The sequence below is a fragment of the Anopheles arabiensis genome, chromosome 3 (assembly GCF_016920715.1).
Source record: "Anopheles arabiensis isolate DONGOLA chromosome 3, AaraD3, whole genome shotgun sequence".
NCBI classification, from domain to species: domain Eukaryota; kingdom Metazoa; phylum Arthropoda; class Insecta; order Diptera; family Culicidae; genus Anopheles; species Anopheles arabiensis.
In genome coordinates, this window is record NC_053518.1 from 57,588,648 (window position 1) to 57,607,704 (window position 19,057).

At 39.8% G+C, this 19,057-nt stretch overlaps 4 protein-coding genes across 4 annotated transcripts in view; 2 read left to right on the plus strand and 2 right to left on the minus strand.

The window, feature by feature from the left end:
• Window positions 1-5,550: 5,550 nt before the first annotated feature.
• Window positions 5,551-7,831, minus strand: LOC120900803. Its single transcript, XM_040308279.1, has 3 exons — window positions 6,735-7,831; window positions 6,551-6,662; window positions 5,551-6,469 (listed from the first exon to the last, which is right to left on the minus strand). Exons 1-3 carry the CDS (start codon window positions 7,532-7,534, stop codon window positions 6,254-6,256), a joined length of 1,128 nt encoding a protein of 375 aa, XP_040164213.1. The 5' UTR covers window positions 7,535-7,831; the 3' UTR covers window positions 5,551-6,253.
• Window positions 7,832-7,978: 147 nt separating this feature from the next.
• On the plus strand, window positions 7,979-9,137 carry LOC120900806 (peritrophin-44-like). The gene is made up of 2 exons (XM_040308282.1): window positions 7,979-8,665; window positions 8,801-9,137. Exons 1-2 carry the CDS (start codon window positions 8,081-8,083, stop codon window positions 9,032-9,034), a joined length of 819 nt encoding a protein of 272 aa, XP_040164216.1. The 5' UTR covers window positions 7,979-8,080; the 3' UTR covers window positions 9,035-9,137.
• A 4,448-nt stretch (window positions 9,138-13,585) lies between these two features.
• LOC120900812 (peritrophin-1-like) lies at window positions 13,586-14,554 on the plus strand. Its single transcript, XM_040308290.1, has 2 exons — window positions 13,586-14,270; window positions 14,359-14,554. Exons 1-2 carry the CDS (start codon window positions 13,690-13,692, stop codon window positions 14,363-14,365), a joined length of 588 nt encoding a protein of 195 aa, XP_040164224.1. The 5' UTR covers window positions 13,586-13,689; the 3' UTR covers window positions 14,366-14,554.
• Window positions 14,555-17,618: 3,064 nt separating this feature from the next.
• Window positions 17,619-19,057, minus strand: part of LOC120900802 — a 3,268-nt gene continuing 1,829 nt past the window's right edge. Inside the window, exon 3 of the mRNA XM_040308277.1 lies at window positions 17,619-19,057. This exon is cut by the window's right edge and continues 819 nt beyond it. Within this exon, the coding sequence (XP_040164211.1) occupies window positions 17,687-19,057 (1,371 nt within the window). The 3' untranslated portion in view covers window positions 17,619-17,686.

Here is a 19,057-nt window from a genome sequence, read left to right on the forward strand (position 1 = left end):
CCCCACCCGACGTTCAGGCACCCAGTTTCCCGGAATACCCACCCCCCTCCTGGTTTGCCATATGCCAGCATCCGCCCAAGGGGTTGGGTCAAGCCCGTGTACCCAAGCTTGGATATGTGGTGACACACGTTACCACTCTGCACGACGAGGACGTGTCGGAATAGGAGTTGGATGGGAGAGCCTGTATTAACCCTCGAGGGGGCTTCGGATCCCATCCCATTGCAGAGCCACAGTAAGTGTAAATTCTCAGCGAAAATGACATGGCACCGATGATAATCACGATTGGTGATACAAACCTGACAAAAAAGTGAATGACCTAAAAATACAATTACACACCCACACAGTTTAAATGTACTGTAGAAACTGGAAAAGTACATAGTTTAGCAAAACGCCAACGCTAAACGCGAATTGCTGTTATGGGTTTAATCCCATATTGAGACTTCTAAATGTAGGATGGACTTCTTCTTCTTCTTCTTCTTCTTTGGCTCAACAACCGATGTCGGACAACCTGCCTGTACCCACTTGTGGGCTTTGGCTTTCAGTGACTAATTGATTCCCCCCCATAGCAGGATAGTCAGTCCTACGTATGGCGGCGCGGTCTATTTGGGGATTGAACCCATGACGGGCATGTTGTTAAGTCGTACGAGTTGACGACTGTACTACGAGACCGGCTAGGATGGACTATTGTACTATAAGTGTTGTATATTGTACCGTGAGATAAATACCTTTATACCCGGTATTTATTTTTTGGGGTTTTTAACGGGATTTCACACTTTTCGTTTTTACCCGTGTATTATTGGGTATTTTAGTATTAATGGAATTTTCTGACGAGAAAATGCTATTACGTTTAACTTAATGTCGTACAATAAGTTAAAAACTTATTACATACGTTGAAATTAATCAAAGCGTTTTACCCGCTACATTTTACATCTTCCAAAATCAGATCTAACAGATCAAGGTACGCAACTACTTCTTCTTCTGTTAGGCGTAACGTCCTACGCGGACATGCCGGCCTATACAGGCTTTCGAGACTTAATTCATTACCACACAGCTGAATAATCGATCCTTGCTACGGAGAGACGGTCCATTCTAGGTTTGAACCCAAGACGGGCATGTTATTTAGTCGTACGAGTTGACGACTGTACCATGAGACCACCCCTGCGCAGGTATCTGCAACTTGTATCTGCTGAAAAATTTACTTGAACGATTTTAGGCAAAACACTGCCGTAAAAAGAGAAATGAAAACGATGGAAGCATCTTTAGGCAAGTTGGAGAGGATGCACAACAAAACGCGTAATCGCAACAAAACTAATCGAGCTGGAAAATATTCAAATTTGTTGTACAACTAGTTAAAATGTTTATTATGGGACATATGAGAATTGCACTTTTTGTATGCTTTTGATTTGTTTTGTATGCTTATAGTATTAACAACATACATTGCAGTATATACACAACTATGATTTCTTAATTCTCTATTATTTAAAATTCTATAAATTAAATTGATGGTGTACCTCTTGGAATAAATAATGTATTCATCGAAATTCACATCGCTGCCATATGAAACTCTCGCCGATAAGCAGCAATTCTACGAACTCTTTCCGCTCTTCAGCATCTTGAACAGTCTGGGCTGTCTGCACACGCATTTTTGCCCGCAAACGCAATACCCTAAATTTGCCCCAAATCATGCTCCGCCGAATACACTGCTTCAGACCTTTACTGTACACGGATATAATAGGAACTGTGAGCATCCAGGATGAGCGATAGCTTGAATATAGAGTGTAGCGTGCTTTCCATGGTCAGCAGCAGAGTAGCAATTCCACTCGAAGCCACTGCGATTGCAATTTTCGATTAAATGCAAGAATATTTTCGAGCATAAACGGATTTCCGATGCCACCAGGTCAATCTAGAAAAAAACTTGTACATTGTGTGTCTCCTCTCCGCTGGATTATTCTGTCAAATCGTAGCTGTCCACTGCTGCGGTAATTTCATCGCACACCGTTCATTGTTCGTTGTTCAATCGGTTCACGTTTATTAATATGTTGTCCAGCTCATCGATAGCATAAGAGTGCTCCGCGTCCACCGGGGAAAATATTTCGGCTGTGGATAAGGCGTATTGTAGAAAGTCTGGCAGTATCTGCACAAAGTCGTCTAAATGCAGCATGGTCGGAAACATCGTCAGCGCCTTCCGTGGCGTCTTTTCGCACAGGTACTGATTAATGAGTCGCAGCGGTTTGAGGTTCCCGACAGCTCGCAGTATCTGATTCTGTTTGGAGTCCTCGACTGTGTACTGATCTTGATTTTGCGAGTGTAAATCTTCACAAAAGTGGTTCACGTTTGCGTTCTACAATAAAAGAGGATAATGCGACTTTTTCTCCACCAATATAAGGGCCAATAAGGTAACGCAGATGATTGAACATTTGAAATGAGACTGCTGCCTGTAGAGTCCTGGATATTTTGTTGTCGTTCTGCAGCAATCCAGACATCAACAGTACACCGTGCGGCCAATAACGATCAGCCAATCAGTCTGGCGGTGGCCCGCGATCCACTGGTTACCCGTACCAACATACCACGGAAGCTGCTGCAATAAATTTTAAGCTTAACTGTAGTTATTGAATCTTTATGCTGTTTAGATCACTTCATAAATATTACACAACTTCACATACGTGAGTTGTGTTCGTTTGACGAAAACATCGTTGCCGTCTTTCGTCCAACGCCTACATCGATGAATAGCTACGTCGGTGCAAAGTGTGCGAGAAAACCAACACGGTACAAAAATCATCCAAGCTATCCGCATCAGCTAGCCTAACATCAACTCACTAACCTACATCGTCTCACTATGGAGTGAAAAAGTAACGCTCTATAGTGAGAGATTGAAAATGAGAACCTTTTTGTAAAATTTGTTATAGGACTAGTTAATTTGGCCCGGTTACAGGGTTATGCAAGATAATTTCTGGGGTATATAATAACCTGCATGCAACGGATTTCTTAAAATACAACGCAAATTCCATGTGGTTTTTAATTCCAAGTGATGCATTAAGAAGCGAAATTATCGAACATTTCGAAATTATCGAAAAACCGAACATTTTAGATTTTTTTACGCGATATTGTTAACATTTCGTATTGTTTACACAAAAATAAGCAACAGAAATGAGTTTCCTGTAAGTAATTTACCAAAAGTCAGAAATTCGCATATTCAACTGAGTGAAAACCCGACTTCGAATCAAGCATACTCTTACCGGTTTTTGAAGACTATAGTTATAAAGTTTTTTAGTTAATATTTCAATCACTAATAACACTAATTTTTAAGGTCAAATTATGTAAGAAATCAATATTATGGATGTGATTTTTACTATTCATTTGAAAACAGCTTCAAACTAAGTTCCATGTGTATTATACACAGTTTTTAGGTATTTTTGTTTACCAACACGATAGTAACACAATACGACGACTATAGGAAGTAAACCACCATTACAGATGCAACGAAGTTGTCATAAAAATATACTTTTTTTGTAAATTTGTTGTGTTTGATTGTTAAAATGCTTGTGATTGCGAAGATTGATTGATTGATTTCTGTTAAAATATTCATAAATTTACCTTCCTGACACTTTAAATCTATTAAAGCACATCTGTACCCTGACATTGATATTTTTACCCTACCGGTACTTAAATTGTATATATACCGTTATAACAGCTCCAAAAATCGTGCCGGCCTTGGAATTGATCCCGCACCCACACCAAAACCTACACTAAACCCATAACGGTCCTGGAACTGATCCTGACTCCATGCAGATCCTGCAACACATACCTTTCGGTACTGGAACAGAACCCTCTACTGATCCTTGAAATGATTAAGATTCCATGTCAGTCATGGAACAGATCCTGATTCCAACCCCTGATACTGCTTCCTTATATATTTCGGGACCTGAATAGTGCCTGAATCTGACTCACTAATCGAACCACCCAGTCCAGTTTTCCTATTTTTATCTCTTGTTGCATCGAGGGGTCCCGCGGTACTATCGTCAACTCGGACATTTTAATAACATGCCCGTCCCATGGACCGTCGCCCTAATCAAGGATTGACTATCCGGCTAAGTGGTACTAAGTATCGAAAGCCTGTAAAGACCGGCATGACCTGTTACTCCTAAAAGAAGCTTATTTGTTTCAGTTACTTTTTCGTATAAATGTTGTCGCAACGTTTTTATACATCCGGATAATAAGTTCTTTGGACCACTGATTGGAACATTTTACTTACACGTAGTAGAAGACATTCTTAAGCTATGCTTAAACCAAAAATTAGGCCCATGCATAGAAAAATCTCGAAAGACCACGGAAAAACGTTCAATTATTAAATTCAGACTGTTATTTGTATCATTCTTCTCCATACCGTTCAAAACACTAAAAACTAAGTCGGCGTTGCCGTTTCTATAGTCGATGTGGTATCCATTGTATGGATGTAAAATAAGCAAAAAACATCCAAGATACCGCTGGAAAGTAACGCTGATCAGCCTTATCTAGAATTTTATAATAGTGATTACGTTTTAAATAAGGGCATAATTTTCCCTAATACTTCCTTTACAGCGACCATGTCGTATTGCTAATGTCTTAAAGCAAAGATGAGCAACCTTTTCGATCTGTGTGCCACTTGCCTGCTATCCACAAATGTTCATGCAAATTCCTAATTTTTTTGTGTTTGACTTTGTAATACTAATATTTTCTACACTGCGCGAAATTAAAATAGTACCATAATGTTTTTTTTTCTTCCAATAATTGTTGATTTACCTTACCTTATTATGATTTGTTTTATTTCAGAATGTTAAAATATCATGTTTTACAACATTGAAGGACATTACTTCAATAAATTGATCGGGCATTTGTCGATAATACTGGAATATTCCTATAAACAGGATGGAAATATAAATAGCATCATTTGGACTTTTGACAAATTTTTGCTTGTAGCATATCAAACATATATTTTAAATACATAATGAACATTTTATTAATGAAAAACATGTGGGCAAAAATATTCATTACAGCGAGTGATCTTAATGCTCACCAATAAGGGCTTTTAGCATGCCTCAGTTATTTGTTCTTATCTGATTTTATAAAATAATAACAAACAAAGAAAACACCAAACTATTCTTCGGGCGTTAGAGCTGGACAGCATGCTGATCACTTGATCATAGAAAAAAGCTTGTCAAAAATACAGCTTGAAGTAATGCGGTGCATGCTTGTAACGAAATTTTTATTTTTAAACTGTTTCTAGGCCTACTTGAGTGTCAAACTGGTTATAGTATTTCGAGTATATTGGTTCATTTTACGACATTTTATGTATTTAGAATATGCAAACTGTCTTCACAGTCGTAATATACCTGTACCATACAAATTTTTGCATTAAATCTTTTTTCCTACGGCAGATGCTGCGATCAGTACAATACTGGTAGTCTAACAAAAACGGGCTTCTTTTTGAGTTACACTTTTTTTCTGATGATGACTACTCAAAACTGAATCATAACTTAAATGAAATTTAAAAAAATAAAGAAAACAGAAAGCTGTTTTTACGCAGCGGTGCTTTGTTTATTTCGCTACTGTTTTTAAGAATCGTTCAGTACAATTGAGAAATATCCCAATGATATATTACATAAATCAACTTAAAAGGCATGAAACAGGTAATTTAAACATTCTGAAACGAAAAAATCGTAATCTGGTAGTTCCACATTTTTTGCAAAAAAAAAAAAATTATAATAATAAACAGGTGGTGCTATTTTAATTTTACGCCGTGTATGTTCTATACATATGATACTTTCTACTGGAGAAAGCCCTCAATTTACCCGGGAAAAAACTAGGCGTAAATACCCTATGATTTTTGCCGAAATTGTAAATATTCGATTTGGTACATCCCTGGCTACGAGTCCAATCAATTAACGTCACTGATTGCTTAGTCCATTTGGGATAAGCCAGACCTAGACAGACTACTGTTGTTTGTGCTAAGAACTAAAAAAAGAGTTAACATTTTGCTCTTGTTGGTTTTCCAGCTGGATTCACTGTATGAAGTTTGAAAGAATACTATTAGTCGAATAGATAGACAGACAATGTGTCTATGATTAAATTTATTCATTTTGATTATCGTTATGCCGGCATTTCTTGTATTTGCACCCCTGTAATGTTTGTTCGCATGTGAGCAACCCTTTCCTCACAAAAAGCTTGCAATGTGTAAACATTTATAAAACAATATATATTTTCATATTTACGTATACTATTGCTGTACTTCACACGACACAACTTCTGCTAAGTTGCATTGAGCTCGATCTGTATCGAAATAAAGACCCGCGGGGCACTGTCGCGCCCAAAGCCGCCCGTTAAGACATCGGTAATACACATCGCACATCGTAGGATGGCGTATTTTGATTAATTCACTTTCTCCCGTGCACTGCAAGATTACCCCTTGAGGTGGGGCGGGGAGTCGTTCGCGCTGTGTTTTATAAAATAGGTAAGTTAAAAATTGATTGTTTCATACACAGTGGTAGGTAGGTGAGATTGTTATGTCGCTTACCACACAAGGATTATCCATGTCTTCGACGATACACCAACCATTCTCGGCATCGTAGATTGTACCTGGCGCGCAGAACCGTTCTACTGTCATGTTGCCAATGCATATGTAATATCTGTAGTGGCAAATAAAGATAAGGTTGATATAGTGAATAGTCTTACATTGTAACTTTGTTTTTTTCGCAAACCTTTGGCAGGAGTTTATGCTGGCTATATTTATTGGGCTGCCCTCGGGATTGTTCTGACAAATGTAATCCAAACACTCTGCTTGGTCTGGCGAGTCGCAGACGGACAGTATGGGATTGTGGTGTAGTCCGGCCGGGCATACTTCGGTGGCAATGTATTGCCTATCCAAACACACAATGTATGAACTGCACTCTCCGGGATATGCCAATTCCACTAACGAATCCGTAGATAGTGCTGCACAAAGTGCGACTAAGTCTGGCCCCTGCTGGACGGTGGTGGTATCTATCGCTGCGGTCGAAGTAATTTCTTCGGTGGTTGTAATTGGTTGCGTGGTGGTATCTGTTTCATCCGTTGTAGTCGAAGTTTCGCCAGTGCTTAAATCGGTCGTTGTTTCCGCAGGATTTGTTACCATCGTGGTGTCTGCATCGTTCGTCGTAGTATCGGCCAGGGCTGTCGTAGTATCCGGCATGGTCGTCGTTGTCGTTTGCGGACACGGCGGGGGCTCGATTTGACAGTCCACATTGCTTTCATCGTCACATTTAAGTGTGTCCGGATTGAAGAGCATCCCATCCGGACAGCACATCTTTATGCCGATAGCATTGAAACAGGAAACGTAAATGCTACAGTCTATATCGCTTGGCTCCGAGGTCCATTCTAGGGTGGGATCGTTTTGGCAGGGCACAGTTACGACTGCCTCTGGGAAGCATTGTCTCAGTTCTGGGCAACTTTGTGCAACTTTTAACAACAAACCCACAACTACAATGAGTCTCTGCAACTTTGCTCTCCAACGTCCCGTGACCATGTTGTTCAGTGGCTGCTGAAATGGATACTAAATGAGGTGCCCTTCACTGAAGGTAGCGCAGTGGTAAGACCTACACTTTCGTAGACACGATAAGTGTGAATGAACACATGAACGTTTCATTGACTAATGCTTTTATCTTATCCGTGGATTAACACAATTCGTTGTCGCGGGACCAAAAATTCCTAACGCCAACCCCATGTTTGGTCTGCACCTGCGTAAGATCCTAGCAGTTCAAGCGGTAAATACGATCGGTTTTAAATGGCTTCCTGTTCCATGGCCACGTAAAACATGGGATTAATCATAATCGCTGTAAAGAAAAGAACATAAAACAACTTTGCAGCCCGGGTGAAATGCAAAAACGCAATATGTCTGTTATCGTTCGACGGATCGACTGATAGGGAGATTATTCGCTGGTGTGATATATGACGGGTATTGAAATACTCGTGAACGTTCCGATTGTGAGCCATTGCTTGCACTCATTTTCGACGGAAGACTAATCAGTGCTAGAGTTTTGCAGCAGCGTAACTATAACTCCTGTCTGGCGACATGAATCGAGTGTGGCTATTAGCTGTATTGCTTGAAATATTGTTGCTGCAAGCAGCACTGTCGAATAACACACGTTGTGCCAATCGGCCAGACGGCGTATTCATAAATGATTTTACCGCTTGTGACGCTTTCTACACGTGTTTGCGCGGAGAGGCCTTCCCAGGCGTATGCCCCATTGGATTTGTATTCAACGAAGAATTGCAACTGTGTGATCACCCATGGAATGTGAAGTGCTTGATCTGCCCTGAAAGTGACAGTTTTGAAGCAACATTTGAGCCAATCGATGGCGAGTGCACATATTATTCGGTTTGTGTTCAAGGTATTGGCGAACTGCGTGAATGTGCCCAAGGACTTCAATTTGATCCTGTAGAAAAAACATGCGATTTGGCAGAAAATGTGAACTGCGAAATTCCCCTCTGTCCAAATAATGTGAATCCCAACGTACCAATTTCGGTGCCAAATCCATCTGACTGTTCGAGGTATTACATTTGCTTCATGGGTGAAGCATCTGAACGTGAATGTGCACCGACATTGCTTTTTAATCCTGAAACCAGACTGTGCGACTTGGAAGAAAATGTCGAATGTGTAAGTAACCATTGCCAATAAGCTTAAAGAGTTATGCACTGATTAGTTTGAAAAGTTATTGATATTGCTAATATGTACAGAAAATACGTTTGATGCGAATTTATTCATATGTCTTTAATTTACTTTAACCATCAGGAAGAGGGAGTACCATCACCTACATCGTGTCCTCCAACTGGAATTCACTACGTGGGCAATCCAGCAGACTGCGTCTCTTACTTTGTTTGTCTGAACGGAGAAAAGAGTCCTACGCCTGTTAGTTGTGCAGCAGGATTAATATTTGACATAACGGATTCTGTATGCCGTCCTCCCAATGAAGAATCACGCTGTGCCAATGGAGAAGAACCAACTGTTCCTCCACTGATGGTATAGAGTGCACGAATCTTACATGTTAAGTTGTTAATCGATGAATGCGGAAAACTGTACGAAAATATAATATAAAGTAATTCGATAATTACTACTTCACGTCGTTTCATTGATGCGTTACTTTCATACCACCGACCGAAACAATTTTGATTGATTGAAATTTATATTCAAAGCAATGCAACCGTTTGTCCTGAATAAAATAAATACTAACAACAATTAAGTTTATCCAATTTACATCATTTTGAATGTAAACAGATTTTGATTCACCTGATGCTGACCACAACATCGCTGTGCTCCTTTGCGCCTCGTGCCAAACTTTTAACCGTTCTAAGATCGCAAAACTCCTTCACCCCCTTGAAATTTTCGTCGTTAACTAATACGCTGACTCCGAATTGGATCCTGTAACAGGATGAGGCAAGCAGATCTTCGTCTTCGTTGCATTGTTTTTCAATCCAATTCGGGCTGGTTTGCGTTTGAGTCTGATGTGCGCTGTCATCTTGACGATGATATTATTGGGTAAGGACCGGTAGAATATCATGTCACGGATGTCGTTGTCTAGCCCCTTGTTTCGTATGACGCTTTCGTTGAGTACCTTACCTTAAGAGAGATGATACTAAAACATATTTGCCTCATAGCTATATGTCAGCTATATGTATAGCAATATGTCTGGCTAACACTATTTAATACCAAAAGCTGGTATAAAATCATCTCCGAGCAGGTAACCATTTTTTAAAAAACCAGCCAACAATCTTCTTGAAAATTTTAATTTTAAAATATACATGTCAGCATTGTTTTCATTCTCTAAACAAAAGTCTTCAGAGTGGACTCAATAAGGAGATGCTGTATTTTACATCAACAGATTGCAATCAGATGCAATTGTCGTATCAGTTCCCTTTTGTTATTTGTTATTTGATTATTTATAATTCAACGGACCGCTTGGCCCTCTCGAAGCATTTAAAACTATACATAATAAAATAACATATTCACAATATGTATGCGTTCACGTTCAGTAATAGGTCAATAACATTAGGACGTAGAAGGACGCACGGCACGGATATCATTTACTAGCTCGACGCGCGACATGTTTGGTTGATGACGATCACAGATAACGTTGAATTCACGGCACATACAAAGAAACGGATTAGAAAAGTCGAAGCCAGTGATTAACTGTTAGATTCCGATTAGAAACACTTTTGTGATACTTATACCACATATTCCTTCCTCTACCATTTCGCCGTGTCTCTTGTGACTTCGGTTTGCAATGGTGCTACGTTAATTTGCTCTTTTTTGTCCTGATGGATTTATTGTCTATCCTTATGTTGTTTTTTTTTTCAAGAGTTCTCATAATTTCGGTACACTTTTTTGGGTTTTACGGCACCCTTTTTGGACAGACTCATTGAAAATTCTTCCACTCGCAGCTTTTATGACTTCACTCGTCTCTGATTCTACTTAGTGCTCTGATCAGATCACTGTTGCACTGCTGTCGAGAGCATCATTGCTTGTTGGGTCATGGAGCGAATGCTCGTGGCGTTTTTTTTTTTAATTGTTCTGAGAAAATGTGTAAAATGCATACATAAAAACTATATTTGCTATATAAATAGCTTTTCGCCAGATGACTTGAGTAAAACAAGGAAAACTCGCTTGAAATATTGCTCCACTAAGAGTGCATGTTACTTGAGTTATATCACTTATTTTATTTATTTCGTAAATAAGATTGCTTTATTGAAATCAAGTAAATATACTTCAAAACGCGGAGCATATATGTGCAATATCTATTCGAGAAAATGAAAACCTTGTAACAGTTTAGAAATTCATTCAGACAACTGTTAGGATCACATTGGTTGGATTGCCTAGTATGGAAATTCAACTGGAACTAGTTTTTTTTATACGAAGTCTTCTGGGATAAAAATAACCTTCGCAAGATGGCTACTCTCAGCATGCTTCTTCATTTGTCTCATTATTCATTCACAAACAATGGTTTTGATTATGGTTTTCTTGCGAGAGCCTCATTTCAATTAAAACAGCCATATTCGACTTATAGCGCAGAACTTGAAACAATTTGGGCTTGTATGCCTTTGCTGACGCTGCAGCACAGAACGTATTGAGGCAAAGGGGGTTTAAATGTAAGGTAGATTTTTAGTAAAAAGTCCAATGCATGGTCAAAATAAAAGCAGTTTATAAGTTTACGTTGACTTTACTGAGTTCACGGCTTTAATCGTTTCCGTATTTAGATAGGAATTGGTTAGTAAGACCGCTAATGTTGTCTATATTAATTTTGTCTTTGCGCTGTTAATCTGTAGTATGAGATTCCTTCCGCTATCATGAGGTAAATTACCGCAGGCCATTGATATCTATATTCTCAGTGTATCTCAGGAATTGTTAGAATAAATTGAAAATAAATACCAATGTCTCCACCGTGTCTTGGATGGTTCTTTCGTTAGATTTTTTTTTATAAACATGATATAAGTTCCAGAGCATTGAGATGTTATTGCAATAGTGAATAGCATAAGGCTTGTTATTCTCTCTCTCTCTCTCACTCTCTCTCCCTTTCTTTCTTTCTCTCTCGCTCTCATTATATTTCATTCTCTTTTTCTGTCTCTGTCTTTAGTTGGCCTGCTCTTAATGAATCACAAGGTCTTGACAAGGCCATACGCAGCCAAAGAAGAACATGTATGGGATATAAGGATACTTTCAAAATAATTATTATCTTTGCCTCACAATCATAAAACACTGATATATTGTTTAATTTAAATGTTCCACACTAGGTATATTATCTAAGAACTCATGTTTTCAATGACAATTACATTTATCCCGTTTTTTGTTCTACAGTACGCACTGTGCCACTATTGAGTAAAATGGTAATGTTAACATAAATATAGAAAAAAAACCTTTCTTACCGAAACATCTGTCGCAGATCAAGTGCCTGTAGGTGTAGGCACATGTTCTTCTTTAGCTGCGTAACGAAAATACGGGGTTATACATACTATATTACGTAGCATGACTAATAAAATAATGCTTACATGGTACATTTGGTTTACTATCAAAATTCCGAAATATCGATGAACAATCTTAACGTCTTCAATGATCATCACATTCAATGGTTAAATTCCATCAAAAACTGCCCTAAACATCCCAAACATACGGATATTACTCATCCTTCACCAGATCAAGAAGGAGCTTTGTTTTCTTGAATATTTTATACTGTCATTAAAATGGCAATATCTGCCAAAGTTGCGCAAAGTAGGGGCTAATTTCTTTACAGATCTTTTGTTTAGATGTAAAGCTTCAACGTGGTATACATGATACCACGGTGTTTTATGGTGTTCAAATATGGCGTGATGTCAAAGATACATGATTGATTCAATTTATAGGAAGTAATGCACACTATACTCTGTAATGCGTCCTATGAATATGCGTCCTATATACTGATGATGCAACGAAGGTAGTTTGTAAAAGAACTATGGGGGGCTCAGTTCATACTGGGCATGAATCAATGACGGGCATGTTGTAAAGTCGTTCGATGTGACGACTGTACCATGGGACCGGCTTAATAGGGTACTAGGGCTAGTCATTAGTATGACTCTAGGGCAGCTGAATTCATCGACCGATCAATTTATACTCATTTCACATGCATCGATTTAACAGAGCTCATTTAACTAATACGAAACTAGCTCGACAGCACTAATCCACACATTCGAACATCCACTCATACTCAACTAGCAAATGTCACGCTTTGTAAAGGTTTAATTGGATTAAAAATTGAGAAGCTCACAGCATATGTTCATATGCACAGCAATTGTTTTGAATAATAGTGTAAATCATTTTTGTTGGTTAATACACAATTATTATCTAAAATCTAAGTCTGAATTATGCAACTATAAATATAAAACATCAGAATGATTTTTTAAAGATACTTTGAACCGATTGATATTATTCGCCTGGAATGGTTCCATGAGTGATCGACATGAGTGAATGAACAATACCACAGTTAAATTGATAATAATTGAGATCAATTACAAGATAAACTTCAATCAAAATATCAAAATTGAACAAAATGATTCAAAGTTCAATGTTCAACGTATGTAAAAAAGACAATGGAAAACAAAATCGACTTGTAGGCTGAATAAAAGAATTTAGCGCCAGAGGCAAAGGTAAATTTATTTTTTCTTTCGCTTCTTGAAATGACTCAATGATTCATGTAACAGGCATGATTGAGATTAGGTGACATTCCACAATCAAAACAATTGAGCATGTGGTCACCGAAACAAGTAATGTGAGCAATGAATGATTATTTCATGTTTGAACAATCATCGTCGCATTTACAAACCAGGCCAAATGGTGCTAAAGTGCAGTGTAAGGATTAAAATACACTTTTTGGAGGTGTGCGCTCGTGTAGACGAAGCGCTCGTGTACCATATAATCAGTCGATAAGATTAAGGCTTAACAATGCGTACAGGAAATACTCTCAACGGTAAATTTGGCCATGTCACTATAAAAGATAACTTCGCGAACTGGATTCGGAATTGATTTGCAAAACGCAGTAGGTGAAGAATCGAAATCTGTATAAAAGATGGAATCAACTGGGCCGATATCGTCAGTAGCATTGGTACGTTGTTTCGTATATTTGGCTAGGAAAAAGCAATTAGTTCACAAAATTAAAAATGTTCAAACATAACCTGCTAGTGTGTGTAGTTTTGGCTGCGTTTATCATCACAACTGGTGCTCAGCGTAATCCTTGTCTGGGCATACCTGATGGGATGTTTGTTAATGATTTCACATCCTGCGAAGGGTATTTCTTATGCATGAGTGAAACTCCAACACATGCCCAATGTCCGCCTGGTTTCTATTTCAACGAGGCACAGCAGCTGTGCGATTTTCCGCAGAATGTGTTCTGTCACGTGTGCAATCAACAAAACGGTGTCCAGCTATTTCCACATCCCACAAATTGCGACCAGTTCATCACATGCTCAAACGGGATCTCATTTGTTGGCAATTGCAAGACCGGCGAAACGTACGACGTAGTTCTGCAGGCGTGCAAGAGTGAAATGCGCGTTGATTGTGAACGTTTGAGATGTCCCGATATCGACAACCCTAATGTTGTGGTATTTATTCCGGGCATTCAGTCGTGTGATGAGTATTTCCTATGTCAAGCTGGAACACCAATTCAGCGGTTTTGCGCTCCGGGATTGCATTGGAACCGAGTTGCTCAACGATGTGACTTTCCCGAATTGGCTCAGTGTCCGTAAGTATTTTTTGAATATATTTCTTTATCAATATAATATTATCAATACTTTGATTACTAATTATTTGATTTTCTTTTCGCACTTCAGATTGTAAACTATGATTACGACCGTTTGCTGGGTTTCATCGTGAAAAAGAAGAAGATGTCACAACAAAACGATTTAGCCTTCCATTATTATGCACATCTCGCTCTCGAAAAATATGTTTAAGTTATTTGATTTACAAATAGATGCTTTAGTTATAAGCAGAACGGCTATAATGAATAAAAGAAGTAATTTGTTTAATTTCCTACAATAAAACATGTTGTGTCTAGTTCCGTTTTACGAAAAAAGAAACAAATTTAGGTCTTCTATTGGGGACTTCATATTGAACATCCATCAATCTTATGGGTCCCTGATGGTCGCTCAGTCCATTTTTCGTTGGACTCACCTCGGCACCCGTGTATTCCCCATGATCAGATCAATAATGATGATTAGCATAAGCATCGCCTCATACCAAAATCCATTGGAATGATACAAACAGCAATAAATGTCTTCTTAGTTACTGGATCAGAATTTCGAGTAAAAATGACCAACTTCCGTTAGTTATATTATGTTGTCTTCGGGCTACCGAAATCGGCCGTAAAAACATTATTCAAAGTGTTTTTATCCGTAAATTCTTATCCGTAAAAAACATTCAAAGTATTATGCAAGTTACCGCTTTGTAATCGCGAACATTTACAGTTTATTCGTATTAATAGGTTTCTTCTTCTTCTTCTTTGGCTCAACAACCGATGTCGGTCAAGGCCTGCCTGTACCCAATTGTGGGCTTGGCTTTCAGTGACTAATTGATTCCCCCCCCCATTACTCGTGAATCGGATCATCCTTCATCGCCATCTTCTATCAACCACACGACACAACTGCGAAACGCTGATTTCACTATTTCGCCAGATCATGGCCCTATGAGCTTGCCTTATACGCAGTACTTTCAGCAAGCGTAAACCGGCTGATCCGGCTGAAGATTCTCATGAACTACCGACTTTACCCGAATTGATGGAAGCTAACCCTGCATCTAATACACATAATCCGTCCGACTCTCTTTCGCCGTTAGTAACTTGCAGCGAGAGCACTCCCGGCGGATCTCGCTCTCTCATCCCTTCGATCGATCAACTAAACATCTACTATCAAAACGTATGAGGATTGCGCACAAAACTAGACGAGTTACGCCTCTCTGTCTATCTGAACTTGATATGGATGTGTTGGTGTTAACTGAAACATGGCTCGATGCCTCAATTTCGTCCTCTCTTATCTCGGAGGATGCGTATGTCATCTATCGCTGCGACCGAAATTCTCTCAGCAGTAACAGTTGCTGTGGTGGTGGTGTACTCATTGCCTGCTCTTCCGTGCTGAACACGTCAACTTTATCACTGCCGTTTGACTCGCTGGAGTCTGTTTGGACAATTGTTAAGCTTCAAAACCTTGCAATCTATATCGGCGCCGTTTACATTCCACCCGATCTGCGGTCTTCCGAAGAAGTCCTTGACGATTTGCATGAGAGTGTTAGTTTCGTTGCTGGCAAACTTAAATCAAATGATCTTATGGTGTTACTTGGTGATTTTAATTCACCATCACTCTCCTGGCAACCGTTTGCATCGTCGGTTAATCACTTCATTCCTACTGGTGTATCTCGTGAAAATGTTTCTCTGCTTGATGGAATGTCGGTAAACGGTTTGCTGCAATTATCTGGCATAAAAAATATACGCGGAAGTCAATTGGACCTTCTATTTGCCAATGCTGCCAATGCTATGCCTTCTTGGAGCGCTGCTCCCCCGTCATAGCTTCACCTGTTCCAATCGTCGCGCTAGACAATCATCATCCTGCTCATGAGACAAGTGTGCTCCTTACGCACTCTCGCCCTGCATCCTCTCAACGAATACCTGCGGCTCGTATGTTCAATTTTAGGAAACTGGACTACCAAAAGCTTCATCATATTTTAACCGGTACCGATTGGTCCTTTACTGATGCTGACTGTGACATAAATCAAGCTGTAGCAGCGTTTACTAATGTAATCACTTCCGCCTTCCCTTCCTGCTGTCCTCTCCTATCCTGTCTACCGATCCCGTATTCGCTCCTTTACCGTACCATAAACTCCTTCCTACTCTTTTGTGAATAATTGTATACTATAGTCAGTAAGCACTATTGCTGTAACCCAACGTGGCCGAGCAATTAATAAAATAAAAATAAATAAATAAATAAATAGCAGGATAGTCAGTCCTACGTATGGCGGCGCGGTCTATTTGGGAATTGAACCCATGACGGGCATGTTGTTAAGTCGTACGAGTTGACGACTGTACTACGAGACCGGCTCATTAGTAGGTTTATAAGTGTATTAATATGTATATGTATGTGTATGTAGGTTCCGTTAGTATAAAACCACTGTAATATTTCAGGGGTTTACATGTCACTTTCGAATATGCACATAATTATTACTGGTTTCAAGATTTTTATCAACAGCTGTCAAATGGTGTATTTAATTCTTAATAAAATTTCAATTTTACACATGATTTTCAACACATCACAAAGAACTGTCCAACTCAATCCGGCTTGAGACGTGTTGAAAATCATGTAGAAGAAATTAAAAAAAAGATGTTGGAAATGAAATATCCGATTGTTGTGTATTAACATCTTGCACGCGATGAATAACAACGTTTACATTCGAAAGTGATACGGAAAACTCTGTAAGAATAAATTCAGTCTGTAACCCATAAATTCAGCTATCCGATCGTCTAGACTCGATAACTTGCACAGTTGATGCCATGTGGTGTGTTCTCCTTCATATGTATCTACGATTTTAACTGATGAAAGCTGTGATACCATTTGTTTGATATTTCGTTAATGAGACTAATTTTATTACACGTACCACTCCGATTCTGGACGACTTCAGCATACTCCGTTTCGGATGCGTTTGACTGCATTTCCTGCAGAGTTTCTTTGACTCTGACTCTGGACAACTCCAATTTCGACTCGAGACGACTCCGAATCCAACAGTGGGCAGAATTGATCGTTCCGTTCTCATCGGAGTCAGAATCGAAATAGAAAATGGAGTTCGTTTGGAGTGCGTGCGCCAGATTCGTGGGAGTGCGCCAGAGAGCCCATCACTAGTAGCGATCCAGTTAGGTGAAGATGTTAAACCACCCATTCGGAAAATGACTTAGAGACTAGTTTTATTCGCCTCTTGGGTTCCTAAATATTGGAGCTATTCTTATTATTATTATTATCATTTTGTTATTGATTTCAATTCACATGTAATCTTTTAATAGCAAAGACTGCTTGGTAGATTGTATATTTTTAAACATCAAATCAACAGCCTGTAAGGGGTAGAATCAGTGGCGTTTATTGTGACATTCCCAACGATAAACATGATCTTGTAAAAAGTTTATTATTTGCCTGCTGAGGGACAGTTAACGTTGAAAGGATGATCGCAGAAACTTTGTTCTTGGTTCCAGAACTGATTTGGTGGACAGGTCATTTCGAATAAAGTGCCCCACACACAACGGTAGAACATTGAGCAGTTTGGGTGGGGATAATAGAATGTTTGATCAACCGGACAGTAAGGAGGGTTACCTGGAACCCCAGGTGTTGGAGCTGGCGTTGGTGCCGGTGTTGGTGCCGGCGTTGGAGCCGGTGTTGGTGCAGGCGTTGGTGCTGGTGTGGGAACAGGAGTTGGAGTAGTAGGTGCGGGAGTTGGTGCAGGTGTAGTAGTAGTGGTGGGTGAAGGAGACGGAGCAGTCGGAACGGTAGGGGATGGAGACGGAGCAGTTGGAACAGAGGCTGGCGGAGTTGGTGGAGGAAGTGTAGGTTCAGGTCCAGGAACAGTGGGAGCAGTGGGAACAGAAGGAGGTATTGTGGTAGGTCCTGCAGTTGGAGCAGTAGGTTCGTCACCCTCTGTAACAGGTGGAGTAGGTGCTGTGGGTACAGGTGGCGTAGCTTCAGTAGTGGTTCCTACTGTTGGTGGTGTTGGAAATGTTGGTGGTGGTGGAGTCGCCGCACCCGTACCAGCAGTTGGGGGAGTGACAAGATCAGCTTGGCAAATAGAATCTTCGGGTCGGTTGCATTGCATGATTTGGATATCAAATACTAGGTTAGGACCACATTCACGCTGAAACGATTGGCTATTGATGCAAAGATAGTAAAGGTTGCAATTTGTAGGATGCGGGAAATTTCCTGTTGGTTCAGGACAAACAAATAAGGGGTTCAAGTTTGGAGGAGACGTTGGTGGCTTTGGGATATCGCCAGGAGTACTTGTTGGAGTGGGATTCAAGATACAACTCGATGTCTCACTAGGACCGCAAGTAGTTTTGTAAATATCAAATATTTCTCCAAAGGCACATGACCGCTCGAGAGCTTGTGAGTCCATACACATATAGTACCGATTACAATCCTGTGGATGTGGAAGATAAGCAATTCCGACGTTGTTTGCGCACGGGTTGATGACGGGGGACGGTGTGGTAGGGCTCGGTGGTAAAGTGGTGGGAATCGGTTCTGATGGTTTCTGATCTAAAATGCATACAGAGGTCGATTCTGGACCGCAGGCAAGCTTTTCGATATCGAATATTTGCCCCGAGCCGCACGATCGGTCAATTGCCTGTGTATCCATACACATGTAATATAGGGTACAATCGCTAGGATGTGGTTTGTAGGCAATACCCATGTTTTTATCGCACGGATTAATATCCAGAATGCAGGTGGACGTTTGTTTGGAACCACAAGCTTTTACATAGATATCGAATACTTGACCAGATGGGCATGA